The 23,406-nt window shown below is 47.9% G+C and overlaps 1 protein-coding gene across 1 annotated transcript in view; it reads left to right on the top strand.

Moving 5' to 3' along the window:
* Positions 1-640: 640 nt before the first annotated feature.
* VWA5B1 (von Willebrand factor A domain containing 5B1) overlaps positions 641-23,406 on the top strand; it is a 38,206-nt gene continuing 15,440 nt past the window's right edge. Inside the window, exons 1-12 of the mRNA XM_006924489.1 lie at positions 641-776; positions 2,549-2,701; positions 3,997-4,267; positions 6,394-6,539; positions 7,404-7,535; positions 8,141-8,265; positions 12,173-12,349; positions 16,383-16,493; positions 18,226-18,428; positions 18,884-18,998; positions 20,418-20,603; positions 22,571-22,754. Of these exons, the coding sequence (XP_006924551.1) occupies positions 641-776; positions 2,549-2,701; positions 3,997-4,267; positions 6,394-6,539; positions 7,404-7,535; positions 8,141-8,265; positions 12,173-12,349; positions 16,383-16,493; positions 18,226-18,428; positions 18,884-18,998; positions 20,418-20,603; positions 22,571-22,754 (1,939 nt within the window). The remainder of the gene's footprint in view (positions 777-2,548; positions 2,702-3,996; positions 4,268-6,393; positions 6,540-7,403; positions 7,536-8,140; positions 8,266-12,172; positions 12,350-16,382; positions 16,494-18,225; positions 18,429-18,883; positions 18,999-20,417; positions 20,604-22,570; positions 22,755-23,406) is intronic.

The following is a 23,406-nucleotide window of genomic DNA, read 5'->3' as shown; positions in this document are numbered from 1 at the left end:
GAAATCTTCCTTTGTTCTGAAGGTGTCCTCCTGGCCTGGCTGCAGGGCTGATCAGCACATTGCAGTCTCTGAATGTAGCTCGATTAACATTTTAATTCTCTTGCCTCCTCCCTACTTAATGCTGACATTCCTGTATTGACTATAGTAGGTAGATTTACTGAAATTGGAGAAGGGACTTGATGAGCTATTCCAGACCCCTCCTTTTGCAGAAGCATCTACAGTTTAGAGATTATGGGACTGACAACAGGATGGGGTCAGAGCTGAGTCCCTGGCCTCCCACCTAGAATTGGAGTTACGGGTGCATTGTTTTTTGGGGAAAATTCCAGGCTAGATACGAGCCTGCTTGGGCTCCAGCCCTGAGAGTTGCCAACTCGCTGAGTGAATCTGGGCAGGTCACATGTCTTCCAGGCTTGGTTTCTCCACTTTGAAATGGAAAAAAAAAATGGAGGTAGCCATTCTCTTCTTAGGGGTGATTGAACATTATCACAGGTCACTAACTGGGAGGAGATTGGGGAAAATGAAGAGAATAACATTGACCTGTGGGGTCTGAAGTGGGAGAACTGGGCGGAGGAGGAATGAGGGGGGCCCCTTTCTGACCTTCTCGTCTCTTGCAGACTCTGAAGGCTGAGGAGCCAGCGGGATGCCTGGTCTGCTTCAGGTCACAGGGGCAGCCCTGCCCCTCACCACGTCTGATGTCACCTCCTTCGTCAGTGGTTATGCCCTGGGACTCACCGCCTCCCTTACCTATGGCAACCTGGAGGCCCAGCCCTTCCAAGGTGAGGACTCCTGGCGGGGCTTCCCCAGGGCCACCCCCTCCTCCGCGTGGAATCCCCACCCCGACACGGACTAGCTGATTGATATTGGGCAAGTCGGGTCACCTGTCTGAGTCTGTTTCCTCACCTGTAAATAGGGGTATCGTTTCTGGCCTGCAGGCTTCGAAACGGGTCACACATCGGTCAGGATTTGAGCCCACGTTTGGGCTCGGCTCCAGCCAACTGTCCCAGCGCCATTTAGGTTCACAAGGCACGCCCACCTGTGCCAAATGTTCAGTCCTCCACTTTCTCTAGGGAACCTCATAGGAGGAGAGGCCTCAAGACTCAGAGGAAGCCAGGAGTGGCTCTTGTCCCTGTGACTTTAGGGAAGCCGCTGTCCTGCTCTAAGTCAGGATGCTCCTCTGCCTGTCTGGACGCCAGGGTTTGTGGAAGGAACAGATGAGGTAATGAGTGAGGAAGGACAGTGTGGAATAAAACAGTCTGCAAAGATAAATCATCCACGAGGGGCATTCTGGACTGTGGATGGATATTTGCCTGTAAGGATCCTTTGTAAATCAAATTCCTCTCTACTTAAGGGAGCTACAGGAAGGCTGGCCAGGAGGTTGCTGCTTAAAGGCTGGTTGTGGTTAGGGTTCCTTGTCATCCACAGTGATGGGGGCTTCCTAATCCCCAAGCTTCATGTCTTGGGGCCCCACCCTCCAGCCCAACCTGAAGTTCTGAAACCATTTCAGTTCCAAAACAGAACCTTTAGGGGAACTTTCTTCCCCTTCAAAATCTCCTGGGCAGAGCAAATGAACCTGATCTTCAGTTTAAAAAATCCTGGAGAGGGTGGCTTAAAATGAGACCCACTAGGGCCCCAGGAGACTAAATTGCTGAACATCTTTGGGACAATCCTTTGGTTTTCCATGTGTTTCCCCCACATTTTATAGAAGAGGAAACCAAAGCTCAGAGGGACGGGAAGCCAGGGTTTGTGGAGGGCTCACCATGGGCTCCGAGTTGTGCTTCCCGTGTTAGCGGGCAGATGAAGTGAGGTACAACCTTGATCCTCCGAGTGTGGTCCCCACACCATGGGCATCACTCAGGGGCTGGTTAGAAACGCAGATCTCAGGCCCCTCCCCAGAACTACATCAGAATCTGCATTTTAACAAGACCCCCTGGTGATTCATGTGCTCTGAAAATTTGAGAACTAAAGTATAAAAATGTGGGGCACACACTGTGACACAGAGCTTACTAACTAGTAGCTATTTTTTTTCCATTTGCATGGTGATCCTGAGTTTAGCTCTATTATCCTCATTTTACAGATGGGGCTGTGAGGATTAGAGAAGCTAAATGTCTTATCTGAGGTCACCAGACTAGGAAAGGTTTCAGGGCCCAGACGAGTCTACTGATTTGCTACAGGTGGCACCAGTAGCGAATTCACCACACAGATGTGTTTTATTAGGCCCACATAGCAGGTCACATAAAAATCCAGATTCTCACTCTCTCTTGTAAAGTCAGAAGCCCTGGCCACATGGCCTCACGGGCCTGCAAAGTAAGAACTGGCTGTGACAGGGGAACGGCTGTCCCTTTTCCTGTTGCCCCACTGCCCACACAATGCCTGCAGCTGCACTTACCCTGCCTGGCCCCAGAGCCATGAAGTTTCAGCCTGAGTCCTTTCTGGCATCCCCTGAGTACCATCCTTCCATCTGACAAATCAAAGGTTTTGGTTCCTTCCCTGGAGTGGGTCACACAGGGTGGGGCTGGGGCACCCCATGATGCTGGGCGCTGCCCCATAGGCCTCTTCGTGTACCCGCTGGATGAGTACACCACGGTGATCGGCTTTGAGGCAGTCATTGCTGACCGCGTAGTAACAGTACAGATCAAGGACAAAGCCAAGATGGAGAGCGGCCACATCAAAGCCACCCGCATTCGAGCCACAACTGTCACAGGTAAGGAAGCCAGAAAGGCTGTGTCAGAGCCTGGGTCTGGCTGGAGTCTCAGGCAGGCTGAAAGGGTAGTGATGGGATAGGGTAGAGAGAGCACTAAACTAGGAGTCAGGAATCCTGTATCACCCCAGGCCAGTGATTAAACCTCTCTGAACCTCGCTTACTGTCTGTAAAATAGAGGTAATCTTTCCTGTTCTCACCTCAAAAGCATAGTGAGGATTAAAGGAGACCAACAAAAAAAAAAAAAAAAAAGGGGGGGAGAGTTTTAAGATATTCCTACAGAACAGAATAGCTGGTCATTTAAGCTCAGAGGTTACGGAATGAGTCACACCAGAGTTTGACTCCCTATCCTGGTGTTTGCAAGTGGTATGAGCTTAGATAAGGAATTAAACTTTACCATAAAATAGAACTCATAATTATACGCACGCAAAGCTCAACAGCAAGCATGCATGCAGGTTACTCATCACAGTCCCTGCTACCAAGTAAGTACTCAAATCGTGGCTACTGATGCCTGCTATTGAGGATGCTGAGGCTCAGATAGGGTGAGTGACTGGCCTAGGGTCACACAGCATTGGCATTATTGCCAGAGCCTAGGCTTGAATCCAGACCAAGTATCATATAAGAAATTCTTACTTTGACTCTACGATGAAAATGAAAGTGGTCACCTGATCATTAAGACATTCAGGAACCTTTTAATGAGCGGTCATCATGGGTAAGATGCAAAGTTGCCCTCAAGTTGTTGGGACTACTCAGAGCCTGAAAGAATAGGTGACACATGACTAGGAGTGACCATGAGAGGAGGTGGCAGGTGGCTGTGCCAGCAGAGGTCTGGATTATGTCAGAGGACGGAAAAAGGGGCACAGACTGGGGGCCAGGGAGGTGTTCATGGAAGGACTGGATGGATGGGTGAGCCTGGGTAGGTACGAATGGGGGATGGGCCTTTCAGATGAAAGCACAGAACGGGAGCAAAAGCATGGCTCCCGAAGGCGGCGGATGCTTGTATGCAATTCTTGGGAGGAAGAAGAGTGTGGATGGAGATGTGACCATTTGTTGGGGTTTTCATGGTCTAGGTCTCCCACTCCCGGGAGGTATAGCGGAACATACACTGGCGTGGTGTTAGATCCATGAGGGTTTATATCTTTCTTCAACAAATGAGCCATTTGCTGAGTAACTTGGGCAAGGTGCACCCCCACGCTGAGCCTTCAGCAAAACTGGCTACTCAGACCTACCATGCAGCATGCTTAGAGGGCACTAGAGATATCATATGCCCCACTGCTGACTCCAGCCCTGGCACTTAGGAAACACTCTGCAAGAGGGGGTTCCCATCATCCCTCATTCCTACACACCGGGAAAGCTGGCTTTGGATGAGGATTTGGAGCGGATCCTGTTCGTGGTCAACCTGGGGACCATTGCCCCGATGGAGAACGTCACCGTCTTCATCAGCACCTCCTCAGAGCTCCCGACACTGCCCAGTGGGGCCGTGCGGGTCCTGCTGCCTGCCGTCTGCGCCCCAATCGTGCCCCAATTCTGCACCGAGAACGCTGGCCCCTCCAATCAACAAGCCCAAGGGTAAGGAGCCCCAGCCCGGACCAGGGACAGAGTCTCAGGTGGGCAGTGGGGAGTCTGTCCAGTGAAGTCAGGGGTGTGCAGGGCAGTGGAGATAGGAGGCAGAGGTGAAGCTCAGCGCTACGGTGGCCACCACCCGCACTATCACTCCCCCCTGCTCACTTTAGAGCACTTAAGAATCTCCTCGGAATGACCTGGATTGGTACAAGCCAGAATTCCTGGGATATGGACAGCTGGGGATCAGAATGTCCAGGCTTTATCCTCGAATGCACTCGAGAGGTATTCTCTAAGCATCTAGTATGTGCTAGACACGGAGTCGAGTGTTAGGGATCCAGGGCCCACGAAACCAACATGGTTCCTGTCTTTTTGGAACTCGGTGGGAGAGATCATTATCCCATTTATAACACCACTGATGTGGAACTGTTTGTGTACTTGCATGCATAATTAATTATGTGAAAAGTGTGATGAAGGAGACATCCATTAGGCTAAGAGTACGAAAGAGGGACCCAACCCGGGGGTCCCAGGGCCAGGCCGGGCTTCCCTGAGGAGTGATACTTCAGCTGAGGGCTGAGCCATGAAAGGGAAGTAGGAATAGAGAAGAGTAGAGAGGAGCATTCCTACGGGTGAGAACAGCGGAAGCAAAGGCCCTGTGGCAGACGGGAGAGTGAAGGAGAGAGGTCAGAGGGCTGGTGGGGAGTCAGATTGCGTAGGACCTTCAAGGATCAGGTGAGGGCATTTGTTAGCACAACAGAGAAGCCAGCGGCACACACCGGTCTCAGGTCATGGAACACCAGCTTACGTGTCACCTTCGTAAGTGCTACCATGGACACCAAGCCTTGTGTGGTTTAGAGGCAGGGCCTAGCAAAGCTAGGGACATTCAAGACTTTGGTGGATCAGGGAACAAGGGGCCTGGGAGGCCTTGATGCCCCTGAGGTGGCTCCAACAAACTTATTCCTGCCCCTTGTGGCAGGTAGAGTTAGCAGAGGTGCTCGTGATAGAAGCCTGCATCAAATCCCTATGAAGCTTCAGGTTGCTCAGAGAGAATGACAAGAAAAAATAAGAAAAAATAGATAATACCAAGTGTTAGTGAGGATGAGGAGAGAAGGGCACTCGTTCAGTGCTGGTAGAACTGGGATCTGGAATAGCCACCCTGGCAAACCATCTGGTGATACTCAGTGTGTGCCCTTTGACCCAGGGATCCCAGAGAAAGTCTTTTGTTAGTTCAAAAAAGGATATGAATGAATATCTTCGTGGCGGTGGTCCCTGTGGATGTAGGGGGTGGAGGCAGGAATAAATAAGTACGATGTAATATACTTATACAATATAACAGGTGCCCTCGATATATATAACAGGTACCATGTCGGCAGCAAAGACTTTGATTTACAGACCATCCCCTGGACAGGGCTTAAAAACAGCGCTGAGTGAAAAAAGGGGAACAATTGAATGAGATTCATAATATAATGCAATCGCAACCAAATGCCACCACGTATTTTACAAGGATACATGCCTATTAGGGACATATATTAAAGACCTTATTGGGTGTGCAGGTGGAGGTGTGGGGAAGGGAGCAGGATCACAGACAGGGTTGGAAATGACACAAAGAGGGACCAGAATCCTGAGCGTTGGGCAGACACTTTGTTAAGCACTCGCTCAAGACAACAGTGCAGGGATTCAAGAAGTGGTGTGATGTGGTCCAGCAGGAGCCAGACAGACCCGGGCAAGGATGCATGCTCTGCCAAGGCCCAGTCGTGGGAACTTTGGCTGGTTGCCTCATCCTGCCAAGCCTTGGTTTCCCCATGTGGGGGTTGGGGAAGATGGGTCCATGATGCTTTCTTCTGGGGATCCTAGTGAGAACAACGTGAGCTAAGGCCATGGAACACCATGTCTAGTGCCTGGCCCATCCCTCGTAAGCGGCTGTGCCTGTGTCTGAATCCAGGGGGTCAGGTTGAATGGGAGAGTAAGGGTCTGGGGGGAGAGGAAGCTCCTCGGCCCCCTTTTGGGCTAGGCTGCAGGGGTGCCAGGGCTGCCTGGGACTCACCGTCTTCTCTCGATGTCCTCTCATGCTGCTTCCCCCACGGCCTTGGTCTTGGCCGCCCACCTCCTTCTTCTCCTCTCCACCCCCTGCCCAGCAAAGACAGACATTGTTTCGGCACGCGGGCCCTGGATTCCTGGAACAAGTTGTGCCTGGCGACTCTCCTGGACACTGATGTGTCCAACCCCATGGAATATGAGTTCAACTTCCAGCTAGAGATCCGTGGGCCGTGCCTGCTTGCAGGTGAGAGAGAGCTGCCCAGACCCGGAGAGACTCCAGAAAGAATAGAGACCCAGGGCAAGGAGGGCTTCAGGCCCAAAGCCTCCAGGTTTAGGAAAGAAGGGGAGAGCGGGGAAGCCGACGGGCCCAGATGGAAGACAGCCTGGAGCGCACGGGGCTTTTTGGACCCTTATTTCTGGTTCCCCAACAAACAGTCGAAGATGAGTCCCTCCCAAGGACAGATTTCAGGGCTGTCCTCACCTCCACCTCTATGGGAGCATGGTGGTTCTTGGTCTTCATCTGGAGGCTGCAGCCTTCCGGTTCTCACCCTGCACAACAGAATCACCAAGGGATCTTTCAGAATCTTGCCACCCAGCTCCCACCCCGGAGCTTCTGGTGCCATTGGCCTGGGGTGTGTCCTGGGGATTGGATATTTTAAAACTCCCAGCTGACTCTAATGTGCAGCCAGAGTTGGGAACCATTGTTCTGATGGTTCCCCTCCCCAACCCACTCAAGATTTTAAAAGGACACTAGGATGTGGTTTCTTGTCAACGGGTATTTTCCTAGAGCAGCATGACGTTGCAACCCAAGAGGCATTTACGGAGTGCCTACTGATCAAGCGTTAAGCTCTTTCTATCTTTATGTGTCCTACGAGGAAGCAAGTCCTTTGAGCCCCACTGGAACCACAGAGCAGGAAGAACCATTAGACACCACCTATCTAAACCCCCAGTTTGGACATGGGGAAATCGAGGAGGCCTGTCCATGGTTACACAGCAGGTCAGGATCCTCTGATAAAGTTGGAGTGCCAGCCATCTCTGGCCTGGGTCTTGGTGTCCCCCTATCTCTCTGGGGCCTCCTGAGCCTATCCCGCCTTTCTGTGCCTCTTAGGGGTAGAGAGTCCCACCCACGAGATCCGAGCTGACGCCGCCCCATCCGCACGCTCAGCCAAGAGCATCATTATCACCTTGGCCAACAGGCACACCTTCGACAGGCCCGTGGAGATCTTCATCCACCCCAGCGGTACTGTGCCCTGGGCAGGGCCCCTGGGGTGTCTGTGGGAGGGAGGAGATGCTGTTTCTGTGGGGCGCAAGCATGTGGCCCCGTGCCCTGTGGCCAGCCAGGGAGAGGATATGGGTGCGTGGCAGCGGAGAGGAGACCAATTACTTGCCTCCTGGGAAACTTGGCTTAAGCTGGTGGAATTGAGTGTCTCCTGCCCCGGTTCAAGCTCCAGAGGCTCTGGGTTCTCGTCCAGCCACTGCGGCACTTTGCCCTCAGGCCAGCTGAGCTGAGGATCTTTGAAAACTGAGGTCAGTGAGACCCTGACAGCCATGAATTCTCAAGGAGAACTCTTTGCGTCTTTAAGAATTCATAGATTGTCAGGACCTGAAAAGATCAGAGCACCCAGTCCCACTCCCATTTTATAGGTGGGTAAACTGAGGCCCAGAGAGGGGCAACGAGTCACCCATTAGGCTCTCCTGCCTCCCGGGGCCCCACACGGCTTCAGGGCTTCCACGCCCCTCTTCTGACTGGAATCCTTCCTACTGTGAGGATCTGGCCCCAAACCAAGGCCCCTGGCATTACCCTCACTCTCGGCCAAGCGCCAAGAATTGATCTCATCTCCGCAGAGCCCCACATGCCACATGTTCTGATGGAGAAAGGGGACATGACCCGGGGAGAGTTTGACCAGCACTTGAAACGAAGAACGGATTTCATTAAAGGGATGAAGAAGGACAGCAGTGCAGAGCGAAAGGTGAGGATGCCTGAAGCAGAGTCGGGCGGCGGACCTGGGGCGGCACCAGGAGCTTGATCTTCACTGGGCCGATGAGGAGACTGGGCCTGCGTGGGAGTAGGACGTGCCCAAGGTCACACAGAAAGGTGGTGGCAGATCCTTGTCAAAGTTCCACTCAGTGGGCTGGGGCACTGCGGGGCAGAGGAAAGGGACTTCCAGATGCAGCAGTCACCCTGGTGCTACCCTCCTGCCTATTGACCGGTCACCTTCTCCTAGTGCCACCAAGGTGCCTAAACCAGTCAAAATTTTAGGCTAGCAGTAGAAACAACCTTGGTCTTCTCCAGGCTGTTCTACTTCCAAGGGACACCTGGGAACCTACAGCCAAGTGCCCTCCCAGCTCCATCTTTATTCCTGGGCCTCCGTTTTTCCACCTGCTGATGGATCTCTTGCTCTTCCTTCCTCTGAGATTCTTGCTGGCTATTACATAAAGAGTAAAGGCAGAGCAGGGAAAGCTTGAGAAAGATCCTTTCCCTCTGCCTGCCCTCTCCCTCATGAAGCTCAAGGATGCGGAGGCCCCGCAGAGGGGTGGGGGTGGGAAAGAAAATGGCAGGAGGCTGAGCCAGCAGCCACAGCTGCACCTGCCATCTTTCTCTCGTTCACGGCCCCGCACTCCAAGCCGGGTCCTGAATGCCCAGATAGTTTCAAGAATGATGCCCTGCCTCTTTTTATTGCCTCCCTTTTTAGATGAGAAAACTGGGGTTTAGCATCCAAAACTAACTGGTGAGCTGGGAAAAGGAAAAGACTGTTCCCTTGGGTTGGCTTTGGTGACAGCGAGGCTAAGGACTTAGACTTGGGACCGTTATGCTGGATTTAAGAGCCCCTCTCATTTCTGCTGGCCTGACTGGCAGAGGATGATGGCAGACAGGGAATGTACAGGAACGTGTAGGTAGCTTACTGCTCACACCATCCACGTTTTTAGGGATCCTACTAGAAGTACCTGCTTGGTGGGGGATGGGAAGGTATAGATGGCTCAATGTCTATCGTATCATCCCCATGTTGGAGACCCCACTGGAAATACCTGTTCTCACAAAGGCGACCCCTCTTCCAGATGAATTTGTTGGGAGAAGAGGCTGAAGCTAGGTTCTCAAAGTAGGCATGGCAACGCCAGGGGTGCCACTGAACTCTGAGCACTACTGCATGCGGACCATATGGGTGGGGGCAGCCATGGGCCTCCGGGGGCTAGGGCAGGGTGCCCCGCCTGCCAAGCCTTAAATCAATTAGCTCTGAGACCACTGAAGCAAATGAGAATTAATTTTCCAGCTTGAGTTGGTTATGCAAATGCCCTGTATTTTCATGAGCTCCAGGGATAATAGTGATCAACCCGAAGCTGCTAAGAAGTGATGAGTTTATTGTAATTGGATAATGGCAGCTTGAGGAGCCATTAGAGAATCCTGAGCCAGGGCCCCCACTCTCTGAGAAGCAAACAATTTCCCAGAGATGGCTCCTCTCACTGGCAGATGTGGCTTCTGCTACCTTGAGCTCTGTCATCAAAAGAGCTAGGCTGGGCAGTGGCTTTCAGCCAAGGAGCTCAATGTGGGAGGGAGAGTACAGTCCCTCACCAGAGAGAGAGGCGAGCATCCGGAGGGTGACATCAATCAGAAAGAGTATGTGGGATAAGCTGTCAAAACCCGTGATTTGGCAAAGAGTGGACAAATGACACAGAGAATGACACCATGTAGAAGAGATGAAGATGCAGTGAGAAGCACAGACAAATGGAGACAGACACTAACAGACATACACTAACAGAGAAAAATGGAGACATGCACACACGCATCAGTGGCAGACACAAAAGACCCATACCTATTCATTCTCTCATTTATTCATTCAAACACTAAGTGCCCAATAGATGTCAAGCTCTGTTCTAGGGACTGGAGAGGCAACACTGAAAGCAACACATCCTTGTCTTCATGGAGCTTACGTTCTATCACAGAGAGACAGGCAAGAAGTAAAAATATGAGCAAGATCAGTTTGGAGAGGGCTGGGAGCATGAAAGGGATAAAATAAGATGATGTGAAAATGAATTCTAGCACTGGGTGCTGTCTAACCAGGTGTGTAGAGAAAGCGTATCTGAGAACTAGACCTGATGGATGGTGAAGAACTGAAAGCAGAATAATGTTTAGATAACAGAAAGGTGGCTAGTGTGGCTGAACTGTAGGGAGCAGAGTGGACAAAGATAAGGTGACAGGTAGACAGGGGGGCAGTCCCTACGGGACTTCATAAGCCATGGTGCAAGGTATGAGGGGAAGCTATTGCTTAAGCAAGAGAATGACAAGAATGATTATGCTGCCTGCTCTATACAGAATGAACCACAGTGAAATAAAAGTAGAGGAAAGAGGCCAGTAAGAGATTATTGCAAGGGTCCAGGCAAGAGATGAATTTGGGTGGTAGCAGTGGAGACAGAAAAGAGGACAAGTTTAGGATGTATTTTAACTGCAGAACTGGCAATCTTTTGCTGAAGGAGTGGATGTGTGGGGTAAGGAAAAGAGAGGAAGCAAGAATCATTCCTCATCTTTGGTTTGGACACCACTGGGGTGGGTGATAATGTCACCTATTGAGTTGCAAAAGACATTCAAATAGACAAACTGAGAAGCAGACACAAAGAGATGTCCACATAGAGACAGTCAAGACAAACTGAGAAGCAGACACAAAGAGATGTCCACACAGAGACAGTCAGATAAAGAGACAGACAGAGAGACAGAGACAGAGACAGATTCAGAGACAGACAGAGAGAGAGAGACAGAGCGAGAGACAGAGAGAGAGACAAAGACACAGAGAGAGACACAGAGAGTGACACAGAGAGCGACAGAGAGACAGAGAGAGAGAGAGAGAGAAGCCGGGATGGAGAGAGAGAGAGAAGCCGGGATGGAGAGAGAGAGGCAGAGTGAGGACGGAGAAAATGAGACTTGGTGCAGAAAAAGTGGGAGAGTCAGGAAGGAGGGTTCAGCATCATGTTAGGGCCAGCTAAGATAACACATAACAGGGTAAAGAACTATGGTGTTGTCCTTCCTCTATTTACTGACCCTATCTCTTCTGTACCAGGCTCTATGTTAAGCCCCAGAGATGCAAGAGACTTAGGCATGGCCTGCCTTAAACTGACGTACAAGCTAGAGAGGAGGCAGAGATATGACCAAAAAATTGCAGTGTGAGAACTGCCTGGGCCCCTATGACAAACAGCAACCATGAGGATGGCTACTGTTCAGAGACAATGACTCTCTGCCAGGCAGCAGGCTTCATAAGCATTACATTCAATCCATACAACTTGGCGTGTACTCTTGTCCTTATTTCATGATGAGGAAACCAAATAATTGAGTCCACCTGGGAGACTGGGGTAGGTTTTCCAAAGAAGTAAAATTGGAAGAATGAGTAGGAAGTTATTAGTGGGAGAGAATCAGTAAACCAGGGAAACCAAGTTCACAGCCAAGATGAGCCAGAGTGGCTCATATACTGAGTGTGAAAGCTAAAGAAACCGCTATTCAACTAGGACCTGCATGTGTGCCAGGGATTTCCCATCTCTGTGCCAGCTCAGTTCGTTCTCATAACCACCCTGAGAAGGGAACATTATTTGCCCCATTTTACAAATGAAGAAACAGACCCAGAGGCAGGACTCGCTCAAGATCACACAACTGGAAGGTGACAGAGCTGGGATTCAAACCTAAGTCTTTCTGCCTCCAAAGTCCATGCTTGCTGTTGCAACCTGTGAAAGTCTAGCAAACAGAGGAGCCAGGTACAGTCAACCTGAAGTCTTTCATGCAGAGTTTGAGTGAAATCTTGACAATACTTGGGTGAGTAATGGGGGACCAGTGTGAGCCCCCAGGAGTAGTGCTGGACCCCTCGAATGCCCAAGTGAGAGTCTTCCTTTCTCCTCCAGACAGAAATCATCCGGAAACGCCTCCACAAGGACATTCCCCACCATTCTGTCATCATGCTTAACTTCTGTCCTGACCTCCAGTCGGTCCAGCCGAACCTAAGAAAGGCCCATGGGGAGTTTATCTTCCTCATCGACAGGAGTGGCAGCATGAGTGGGACCAACATCCACCGTGTCAAGGTACCTGTTAGAGGATCCCCTCCCCTGGGGTCTAGGGCTCCAGGGTAAATCAGCTGTGCTCCCTCAAACCAGCTTTATCAGCACTTTTGTTTCCAAAAAGCCTTTGTCCACACTTGACCCACTTTCCTAAATGACTATCCATGACTAAGAGGAACAACAACTTTGTTTAAAACCAGTTTAAACAAAGACACTCGAAATCAACTCACTCCCAAAATAAAACCCTGAAGTAGTATGAGCAGAGGTAGAACTGTTGTCCATTTACAGGATGTGAAGTCATCAACATCTTTCCTTGGCATTCTACAACCTTTGTTGAGTGCCCACTCAGACTAAAACATCTCATGAGGTACTGAGTAGAGAAGGGTACAGAGAAGAGAAGAAGGAAACTAACATTTGCTGAGGGCCTACTACGTGTCAGATATTGTGCTAGCTACTTCATGTACAGCTAGCTGTTTAATCCAGACAATCATCTTATGAGGTTGGTCCCATTGTCACCCGTTTCCAAAGGGGAAAACCCATCCTGAGAATTATAATAACCTACCCAAGGTCACACGGTGAGCGTGGTGTAAACTAAACCCATGTCTGTCTGACCGTCCCTACCACCTGACATCAGAGAGTCACTGGACATGGCCCCTACGCCATCATGGAATGTATAGAATCTGGTAGAAAAGATTTGGTTTATCTTCCACCCCCCCTCCCAAATGCCTAATATGTACAAAGCCCTAGGCTTGGCCATCTAGAAAGACATTAGGTTTTTAACACGGTTCCTGACAATCAAGTTGCTAACAGCCGAGCAAGGGGCACAGCCCTGCTAACAGTCATGCCTGGGAGCATGGTCTCACCTGTGGAGAGTTCTGAAGGAGTGCAGAAGACCAAGTACTAAAAGTCTCCCCCATACAGCCAAAAGCATTTCATCTCCCTCAGGAGACTGTTCACCTCGATTTTGGCATTATCCTACTCTCCCTTGTATTTTCAGCTATACAGATGTCTGTCTCCTCTTCTGGAGTTATAAACTTATTAAGAGAAAGGACCAGACCTTTCTCATCTATCTCTCCCCATGGAGCCTAGCTCTGTTTATACATAAAAAGCCCTTAGTCATGGTTTATTGAACAGGGTAAAGGATCATAGTTCAAGAGAACAAGGGATAAGGGAATAAGAAGAGATAAGGCTCTGTTGTCACCTGAAATTTCATCCCCCTCAGCCCCCTAGTTTGTCCTTGGAGCAAACTCTTGTTTCCAGGATAACTTGATCAGCAATGAGGGGAGAGGTTAGGTGGGATCTGTGTTGCCAGCTAACTCCTCTGTCTTGCTATGATTGTGTTTTGTCTTGAAGCATAACAGAGTAATCATATATGGGACCCAAGTTCCTATTTGAGTCCTCTTTACAATGGGATATAAAGAGGACTGGTTGGTACCTTCTCCCCTCCCTGGCCCTCCATCAAAAACAAATATTGGAATGTGGAGCTGTCCACGGGGCTGGAGTGCTGAAGTACACTCCAGACCTGTGCGCCCATGTGTATTCCATTCCACTGCCATACCAATTTATAAAGCATCTCTTCAGTTACTCTAAATATCCTGGGATCATTAAAAATCCCTTAGAGAGCATTTAATCCATTTTCCCTGCCATTTTCCAGGTAAGAAAACTGAGTCCCCAAGAGCCTGTGTTTTTCCCAGCATCACAGTCCTAGTGAAGGAACCTAATAAGCCTTCCACCTGTTGGTTCATTGCTCATCCTCCTTACATTGATGATATGGAATTATACACACTCTTGCACTAAGACAAACTCTCTTTTCTTATTACGTCATTTCTGCTGCACGACTTAATGAAAAGAGCAATGCCTGGATTCCAGGATCCATTCTGCCACTGACCTGCTTTGTTTCTTTGGATACATTGATTTTCAACTCTGGGATTTGTTTATAGTTTCCATAAAATGAAATGGAAAGATTAAATCAGGGAGGGCAAATGTGTGTCACATGTCCCTCTGTTCCCCTCTCCCAAGCCCAAGGAGTCATCAATAATTGACTATGACATTTTTTATATGTATATATATTGAGCCTGGACTCAGTCTTTATATCCTTCTCATCAGTGTTCCAGGCAGTTACTACCAGTTAAATGGAGTTGGTTTATGAGTAGGAATCTGTTCTGTGATCTAAAGACCTTTATAACCTTGACATCCCAGAATTCTCTGACATTAACTTCCTCCAGCTCTCCTCTCAGTCCCTGTCCCCTTGGAGTCTCTTGTGCTCTTTTCCAGTTCAGCTCACTGACCTCAAGGTCATCCTTTCACAATCCATTTTGCTACACATGCCCTTTTAGAAAAAGGCACAGGAATTCCTTGGGCCACACATCCCCTTCCCCACTGACAATGAGGTCATTGGGGGGTTACTTGGGTCATTAATTGTGGTCCATTAGGTAAACATTTTAGGGAGAACTAGGCTTAGGGAGGTAGGAGAGAATCGAAATCCAAACAGCCATGCTGAAGGGGAAAGTTCAGCCAATTTAATTTCCTGCAGCTGGTCTCATTCTTCAGCTGCCACTTGCTGCCAAAAACATGGCTTTGAAAATTTTAATAGGTGTGAGCAGAGACAATCTGTATAAATCAGCAGAGTCTCCTGCTTGCAGGAATATATGAATTAGTGGATAATGAAAAATATGCAGATATTGACATCTTTCATAGAGAAACAAAATATATTGACAGTCAACAAAGAGACACTGGGAGAGTGTTAAGGCTAATGTTTAATGTTAACGTTCACAGAGGGGGTGGGGGAGGGGCTGCAGGTCTATGCAGCCTGGAAGGCTGTATGGTTTGGAAATTTCCAGGATCCACTTGCAGCTGTTTACTTCTAGATTCTGGGGTATAACAGTTTGTCTCCCTGGGGTGCCAACAATATACAATATGAGAATGAGGGAGAGCCCCCATTCCTAAGTTCTGGGCCAAGGCAGAGCCAACACGAATAAAGATCTTGGCGTTATGCTTTGAAAATCTCAGTCCTATTCTTAGGTTTTGTGATCCAGCGCAATTCCTTAATCCTTTGAGCCTCAGTTTCCTTATCTGTAAAATAGAGGTATTAATATTCATTTTTATTTCATTGGTTGGGTAACAATAACCATTTGCTGAATGTTTAATATGTGCCAGGCTGAGGCTCAGAGGAGTGACATAACTAATCTAAGATCAAGTTAGTAATGGCAAAGGCGAAATTTAAACCCAGATATTTTTAACATCAAAGTGGATCTTCTTAACCACTGTTGCATCAGTTAAATGAGATAATTAATGTAAAGTGCTTAGCACCACATAGTAATACCTTGATGTTAGTCATTACACTGTATCCTCCTCCTTATCATCAATATCGTCATTTTCCCTCTTGTCATCTCTTCCACTTTCCCTCTTTGTCATTATTTTTTTCCATAGACCTTTATCAAGGCCTCCTGCTGTTGCATAATTAATAGATTAAGACTCTTTAATGTTCACAGACTTTAGAGTCCTAGCTCCATTATTTACTATCTGAGTGCTCACCAGCAACTCACTGGACCTCTCTGTGCCTCAATTTTCTCTTGTATAAAATGGGGAAAATATTGTGCCTGCTTCAAGGGTTATTGTGAAGATTATGTAAAGTACATCCTGGGCATTCAACAAATATGAGCTAAAGAGACTGTCCCTTAGGGTGAGTCTGCTGCAGAAAAGCCCTGGGTCCTCCTTTGTCCATCAATTTTGTTTTGGCAGAAGGGCATGGGTGCTGCCTGCTCTCTACCTCCCAGGGTCAGCAGGAGGTGAAGTGCATCTGGCACGCCATAATAGAATGGCTTTGAGAAGTCAGACTTACTACACGGATGAGAAATTTTATGATGATGGCTTTGGTCCAGCCTGAGGTCAGCATCAGCATATTTCTTGATCTGGGGGAGAAGGTGATATTGGGTGCAGACAGAGGGGTGAAAGGCCCGTTTGGAGGCAACTTCTGTGCAGGGATAATAATACTGGTGTGTGGTGGCAAAAGTAATAACTCCTTCCCAATTCTGAAAATCCTTTTCTTGCCTGCTAGGATGCCATGTTAGTGGCTCTTAAGAGCCTCATGCCATCCTGCCTCTTCAATGTCATTGGGTTTGGATCCACATTCAAGGCCCTCTTCCCTTCCAGTCAGACCTACAATGAGGTAAGGAAGGGCAAGGCTGGGACCAGGAGGGAAGGGGTGGTGAGGATTAGATAAAAGGAAGGAAAAAGAAAGAGGAGGCTACCCTGAGACTTGCCTTCGAATCTTTCGGCCCATGTAGGTCCTAGGTGATGCCCAGGAGGAGAGGGCTAAAGAGAAGTTAACTTTGTTTAAGCAGCTTTCTGATATCACAGCCTTCGGACATCCTCTTTGTTAAAATAAAGACTATGTTGGGCAAAATATGGGTGTGCACAGAGAAGGGAACACAGGGAGGAGTAGAAAGAGGAAGTTTATTCTATGCCTACCACTCCATGAAGCCTCTGTCTCATGAGGACAATAGATTTATGCGAGGTTGAGCTCAAGAAGTGAATGGTGAGGGGCAGCAGAGTGAATAAGTGGGTAGGTGGGCTAAGAATGGCACTCTCAAGACTCGAGCTACAATTTGAAACAAGAAGACTGTGACCCCCGCAGCATGTTCAAACTTGGACCATCTTATCAGATCTAGCAATTGAAAGGAAGGAAGGAAGGAGGGAAGGAGGGAAGGAGGGAGGGAGGAGAAAGGAAGGAGGGAGGACTTAGGGACCACTTTTCAATTAAAAATAGCTTTATGGGTTTTCTTAAATAATATATGTTGATTTATCTCACAACTTTAAAACCTAGATCATCAAAAAGAAAATTTAAAATATCTCTCATGATCACATATGTCTGAAAAAAAGAAGAAAAAACACTGTTAAGAGCTTAGTATAAATCCCTCCAGACTTTGTTTTATGCATTTATACATATTTTCAATAAAGATAGAATTAGGCCTTCCATACTGTTCTGTTTTCTAACACAACAGCATATCATGAGCTTATTTCCATGCCAATAAGTACCAATCTGCAACATAATTTTAATAGCTGCCTCGTATTTCGATTGTGACTTACTTAACTAAACCCCTACAGTAGGACAATTAAGTTATTTGCCTTTTCTTCTATTTAGTCATCTTTGCAGCAAAGATTCACATACATCCTTAACGATTCCCTTGGGATAAATTCCTAGCCTTGCTGGGTCAAAGGTACATATACATTTTAAGATTTTTTAATACATGCTGTTACTCCAAGCATGAATGTTGGAAGAGCATTCTCCCGAGCCAGGAGCAGAAGGACATCTGATGTCCAGTGAGAATGTGTCCTTGCTGCAGTGACATCCATCCAATGCCAGTAATCCTTGGCCAGTGGGTCTCACAGTGTTGATCCAGAAGGCAGGGAATCTGAAGCCCAGGTTGGGGAAGTGATTTCCTTACAATGTTGTAGGGATTTAGAGCCATAGTCAAGCCAAGACTTAAGTCTTAAGCTTTCTGGTCTAGTATTCTTTCCACCATACCCCTCGCCTTTTTCATCAGAAAAAGAAAGCTCATTTGTGCTGAGCAGTTAGAGGCTGGATGTGCCACCTTTTCCAGGGTTGTTTATATTTTTAAAGAGGAATCCAAAAGAGACAGCAACAAGTTAATATACCACAAATGGTAGCATTTTCAGGCATTGGTAGGAGTGTTATTGAGCAGAAGCATACCACATGAGTGACCATCTATTCTTCCTGTGCGTGGAGCAAAAATGAAATTAGAAACAGGACTCAACTCCAGTGAGGCTGAACTATATTATCCAGGGGAACAAAAGGACTCGTTCCCCAGGGGGCTTTGTCTCCCCACTACAAGGTGACCTTGGGAACTATCCTCCCTGCTTGTGTCCCTTTCCTGCAGGAGAGCTTGGCCATCGCCTGTGATAGCATTCAGAGAATGCGGGCTGACATGGGTGGCACCAACATCCTCTCCCCACTCAAGTGGATCATCCGGCAGCCAGTACACCGCGGCCACCCACGGCTTCTCTTCCTGATCACAGATGGGGCAGTCAACAACACCGGGAAGGTGCTGGAGCTGGTGCGAAACCACGCCTTCTCTACCAGGTTGGCACAGGCTGAAGGTCTAGGGCTTGGTTATCTTGGGCTGCCCTAGGCTGGGGTTGCCAGAACCAGGACAGCATGGAAAATGCCGAAAGGAGAAGAGAGAACCCTATAGAACTTTGCTTCCGGGATGATGTGGCTAACTTCAAAGTTTGCCTTTTCCCCTCAAAAGTACAGGAGGGATGAGATGTCCACACCTGTATATATAGCTCCCAAAGAGCAGCCTAGGCAGAAAACTTTCCTGCTGCTTTGATTCTGCACTGGGTTGGGAGTTCTGGGCTGTACGTGTGAATTTAAATGCCTATTGTTAGATCTCTTCCTTCTTCCAGGCCCTCTGCCTGAAGTTAGGGTCAGCTGTGAGATAGCTCTGCTGAATAATGCTCCATCCCTTTCTCCTCAAGGGACAAAGATGGCAGAGAGGATGGGAAGTAGCAGCCTTTCTCCTCCCCTCCCCCCAGGTGCTATAGCTTTGGAATTGGACCCAACGTCTGCCACAGGCTGGTGAAAGGACTGGCAACGGTGTCCAAGGGCAGTGCTGAGTTCCTGGTGGAGGGGGAGCGGCTGCAACCCAAGGTAGGCAGAAGGGCCCCAGTCTCTTCTGGTGCTGGAAACTCGGAGGCCCAAACTGATCAAACACAACTCAGTGGTGGAGCTAGGATTTTATCCCAAATCTGAGCTCTCCACTAAGCCACACTGCACCCCAGTGAGAATCAGAGAGGTGTAAGCCACAGAGCAGGCAGCACCTGGGGCTGGTACAGAACACTAGATCCCCTGGTCTCCAGCCACTGGATCACAGGCTCCATCCACTGGCTAGGCAGGCTTGGGACTCCTGAGAGGTCACTGCTTTTACGGTTATGGAGTTGTGTTTGGAGTTATTTCTGGCCACGTTCCTGATAGTGACAAATGGCGACTCAAAAAGATATAAAGGACTCAGAAATCAGGGAGATTATAGTCTTCTCTCCATTTCTTGCACAACTGGCACAAATAATCTAACCCCTAGAAAATCCCTGTGTCAGTCCAGGAACTGGAGACAGCTGAAGTTAAGAGTGCAAGTTCATGGGAGGATAACATCTGTGAAAGAGAAAAGAGAAGGAAACAGGAAGTAAGCTCTGCGGTGCAGATGCAGCACCTGTGAAAGGAAAGGCAGGAAGCAGCATAGGGCAGGGAGAGCCTCGGCCAGCAATACAGGTCTGGCAAGGTCTCAGCCAACCCAATGGGGAGCCGTGGAGCAAAGACTGCCGATCAGGTGGTCTGTGTTGGGCTAAAACTCCAGATGCTAGAATCCCTGCCATGCTCAGTTGTTGCTTGGGGGCTTCCAGGTAGAGCTATATTCTTGGCTCCAAAGCTGGGGCATTGCGTCTGGAGACTGTCACCTAACTGCATTCCTTGCAGCCAAGGGGCACAGTCTCACTTGAAGAGAAATTTCAGAGGACACCTCTATGGCTGCCACAATCCCCAAATCATTTTTCTCCAGCCTTGCAGTACATTTGAGGAAATCAGCCTACGTGATACTAAACTACAGCTGTCATTTATTGAACGCCTATCAAGTGGCGAATACTTCAAATCCAGTATCTTGGATAATCCTCCCAAATACATTGAGAATGGAGAACTTCTATCTCACCTCAACAGATGGGGAAATTGAGGCCCAGGATAGCAAACTGACTTGCTGAAGGTCCCTGAATAGTCCATGTTTTGACTCAAACTTTCTGTGTGTCCCAGACTAGTCACTACCCTACATTGAGTCTTGGATTTTTCTCATTTATAAAATGCTAAGCTTAGAGAAAATGACAGCAAAAATCTGCTCCAACTCTGATATTCTAGGAGTCTAAAAAGTGGCATGTTTACTGCTGGGCAAACCACTCCAAGGCCTATTGTCATTTCTTTTCTGCTCACACCTCCTTATACTCAGACCCACACGGTCTTCGTGCTTCTCATCTGTACATACCCCTGCTCACACATCTCCCCAACCTGTGTTCTGATCCTGCCCAACAGATGGTCAAATCCCTGAAGAAGGCCATGGCCCCGGTCCTGAGCGATGTGACTGTGGAGTGGGTCTTCCCTGAAACCACCGAAGTCCTGATCTCACCTGTCAGCACCAGCACCCTCTTCCCTGGAGAACGGCTGGTGGGGTATGGCATTGTGTGTGATGCCTCCTTATACAGCTCCACTTACACATCTGTAAGTATCTTAGAAATTCCAGAGGTCAAAGGGGGTCCAGAAATCTGCCCATGAAGCCAGCCTAGCTGGAAAGACTGTTCATGGCAGCTGGGAACTAATTAAACCTGGGTTTACAGTTATAGGGTACAGTTGCCAGGCCGTGGGCATTTGGTCATGGTGACAGTGCTTGGGTAAATGTCACCATCTCAATATGTGGTTCTCAAGATGCCTTGCAGCAGAAGAACTTGGGAAACATATTTAAAATGCAGATCATTGGCTCCAACCTAGGTCTACTGAATAAAAATCTGTGAGGGTAAGGCCCAGGAAACTTCATTTCACATAATCTCTCCAAAGTGATTTTGATGAACAATTAATTCAATTCCGAACAATTAATTCAATTCCAAACAATTACACTAGGTGTCTTTCCCTGAACACTCTAGTCAGGTCATAACTCCTTAAACGAGTTTGTGTTTTACTTACTCAGATAATTCTCTTCTATGCGGTGGCAGAAGTGGGATAAAGGAAGGAATTTCTCAATGTGAGCTGGAATTTATGCTAAAATGTGTGCGATTCCCGGAGGAGCTATTTCCTCACCCATCTTGCCTCTTTAGTGAGTCTCTCCACTCCGCACTGAAGGACGCATCATCTTGTTTTGTTGTTTTGTTTTTAAGCAGGAGTCACAAACTCAGTACCTAGAGGAATTGGACAGATATAAAATGAATGACATAAACTTGTAAAAATTAAAAGGGGCAAAAGCCACGAGGGGTAGCAGTTAAACTGAATTCATAGAGAGACAATAAGGAGTGGTGAAGACTGTGGCAAACTGGATAGCACGCGGCCTGTAGAAACTGGGCAGCCCCTACTCAGCTCTAACAAACTACCACCATGTGAGAATGTGGGAGCTGTGTTAACTATGTTTCCAATCTCCAAGAGAAGTTAGAATTTTATGTGACATTTCCAGATTTTAGAATGTTATGGAATCTCTTAAGAACCATGGTCAGTAATAAGGGATGTGTTATGGAGAGTAGAGTGTGCAGCCACAGGGAGAACAATGCTGAACATAATGCTAGTCAAGTCTTTGCACAGTCTAGGCCCTTCTTGGAGGTCTGGAGACAGACCTCGGAGGTCATCGACAGACCCTACCACTAGAAGGGACCGTCAACCCCTTCTGCTGTCCTTCCCCAAGAGACCAGCAAAGTTTTCTCCTGCTACTAGGAGGGCTGTTGGATAAAGTGTACCCTCATGCATTGTTGATGTAAACATTACTTGCCCTCCTGGAAAGCAATCTAGAAATAATTAATGAAATTAGAAATAGATAACTTTTAAACCCAGAAATCCCTTCAAAGGGATTTAAAAAGTTATGTACTTCCAATAATTTCTAACACATAGAAATAAAAGTGATGTAATGGGGTTACGTACAAGGATTTACCATAGCGTTTTTTATGATGGCAAAAGTCTAACACCACAGAGTGAAAGCTTAACAGTAAGAAGTGGTAGGATATTGCGCAGTCAGATGTTTAAAAGAATAGTTGACATGCACGAATTCGAAAATGTTTTAAGTGTAAGATTTGAGATACCGATAAATATAAGTAATATGGTCCATTTTTTGTAAAACAAAAATGATCCCTTTATGGTTTATATGTATGTTTATACTATGGAAAATGGAATGGAAGGAACAGATGGTTCATTCCGTTAATTTAAGTTCCTATTTGGAGATAAAAGTGGCATTTAGAATTACGTTTTTTTAAATTTTAATAAAGAGGATAATTAAAAATTTAAATAATAAAAGTAATATGAAGTCATTTCCTTTCACCATCTCTTAAACAGAAGTCTGCCCAAACTTCCCAAGCAAGCAAAGACTTTCCTATTATACCAGTTCTTCGAAGATGGAATCTCCATCACCTCCCCTCACTTTGCTTACTGCTCTATGGAAGCGCTTTCTGACATCTAGCCTCACGTCCAGCCCTCTTTTCTCCCCTTTTATCCAGGACAAGAGGAGACGATACGGCATGCTGCACTCTCAGGAGTCCGGCAGCTCTGTCTTCTCCCATTCTCAGGATGAGGGGCCCAGCCCAGACAGTGGAGATTGTGCCAAGAGCTTGGGGACACCCTTCAACCTGAAGCAGGCCAAAGATGCCCAGCCGTCCAGCGGAGACTCCACCACCAGTCCTAGTAAGTCTGCTGCTCTGTGAGCCTCACTCGCTTCCCCAGAGGCCGTGATTACTACATTTTACTGAACACGTACTATGTGCTAAGCTTTATACAATCTCATCGAATAGTTAATAGCTGCAGAGTGGGCACTATTATACCTCTTTTACAGATAAGGAAACCGAGACGGGGAATTTAAGTAACCTGGCTAAGCTCATGGAACTTGAAAGAGGTAGAGTACAGCTTTGTCTCCCAAGCTGCTTTACTGTGTTAGTTTCCATTCAGAAGGTGTTTGCTGATCACCTACCGAGGTTAAGCACTGAGCACAGTGTGGGAAGCAAAGATGACTGAAACATGGCACCTGTGCTTCTGAAGCTCTCCATCCAGTGAGAGAGATACAATTGGCCCTAACTCTGATAGAAAGCAGTGACAAGGGCCACAGGAGATTCTAGGCAGCAGAAACTGCCCGAGCAAAGGTATGGAGATGTGACAGCTGGAAAATACATAAGCATTGGTTACTCATCTTCTATGTTTGGAGCACAGAGAGACTTGAAAACAGAGCATAAGAGAGAGTAGCTGGATAGATAGATTAGGGACAGGTTGGGCAGAGCTTTGAATGCCAGGTGAGGTGAGGCACCTAAACATATTTCAGTAGGTGAACAGTGGAAAAGTCAAC

The sequence above is a fragment of the Pteropus alecto genome, unplaced genomic scaffold, assembly GCF_000325575.1.
Source record: "Pteropus alecto unplaced genomic scaffold, ASM32557v1 scaffold39, whole genome shotgun sequence".
Classification (NCBI taxonomy): Eukaryota; Metazoa; Chordata; class Mammalia; order Chiroptera; family Pteropodidae; genus Pteropus; species Pteropus alecto.
Note: the sequence above shows the minus strand (reverse complement) of the source record. Positions and strands in the feature narration are given on the sequence as shown.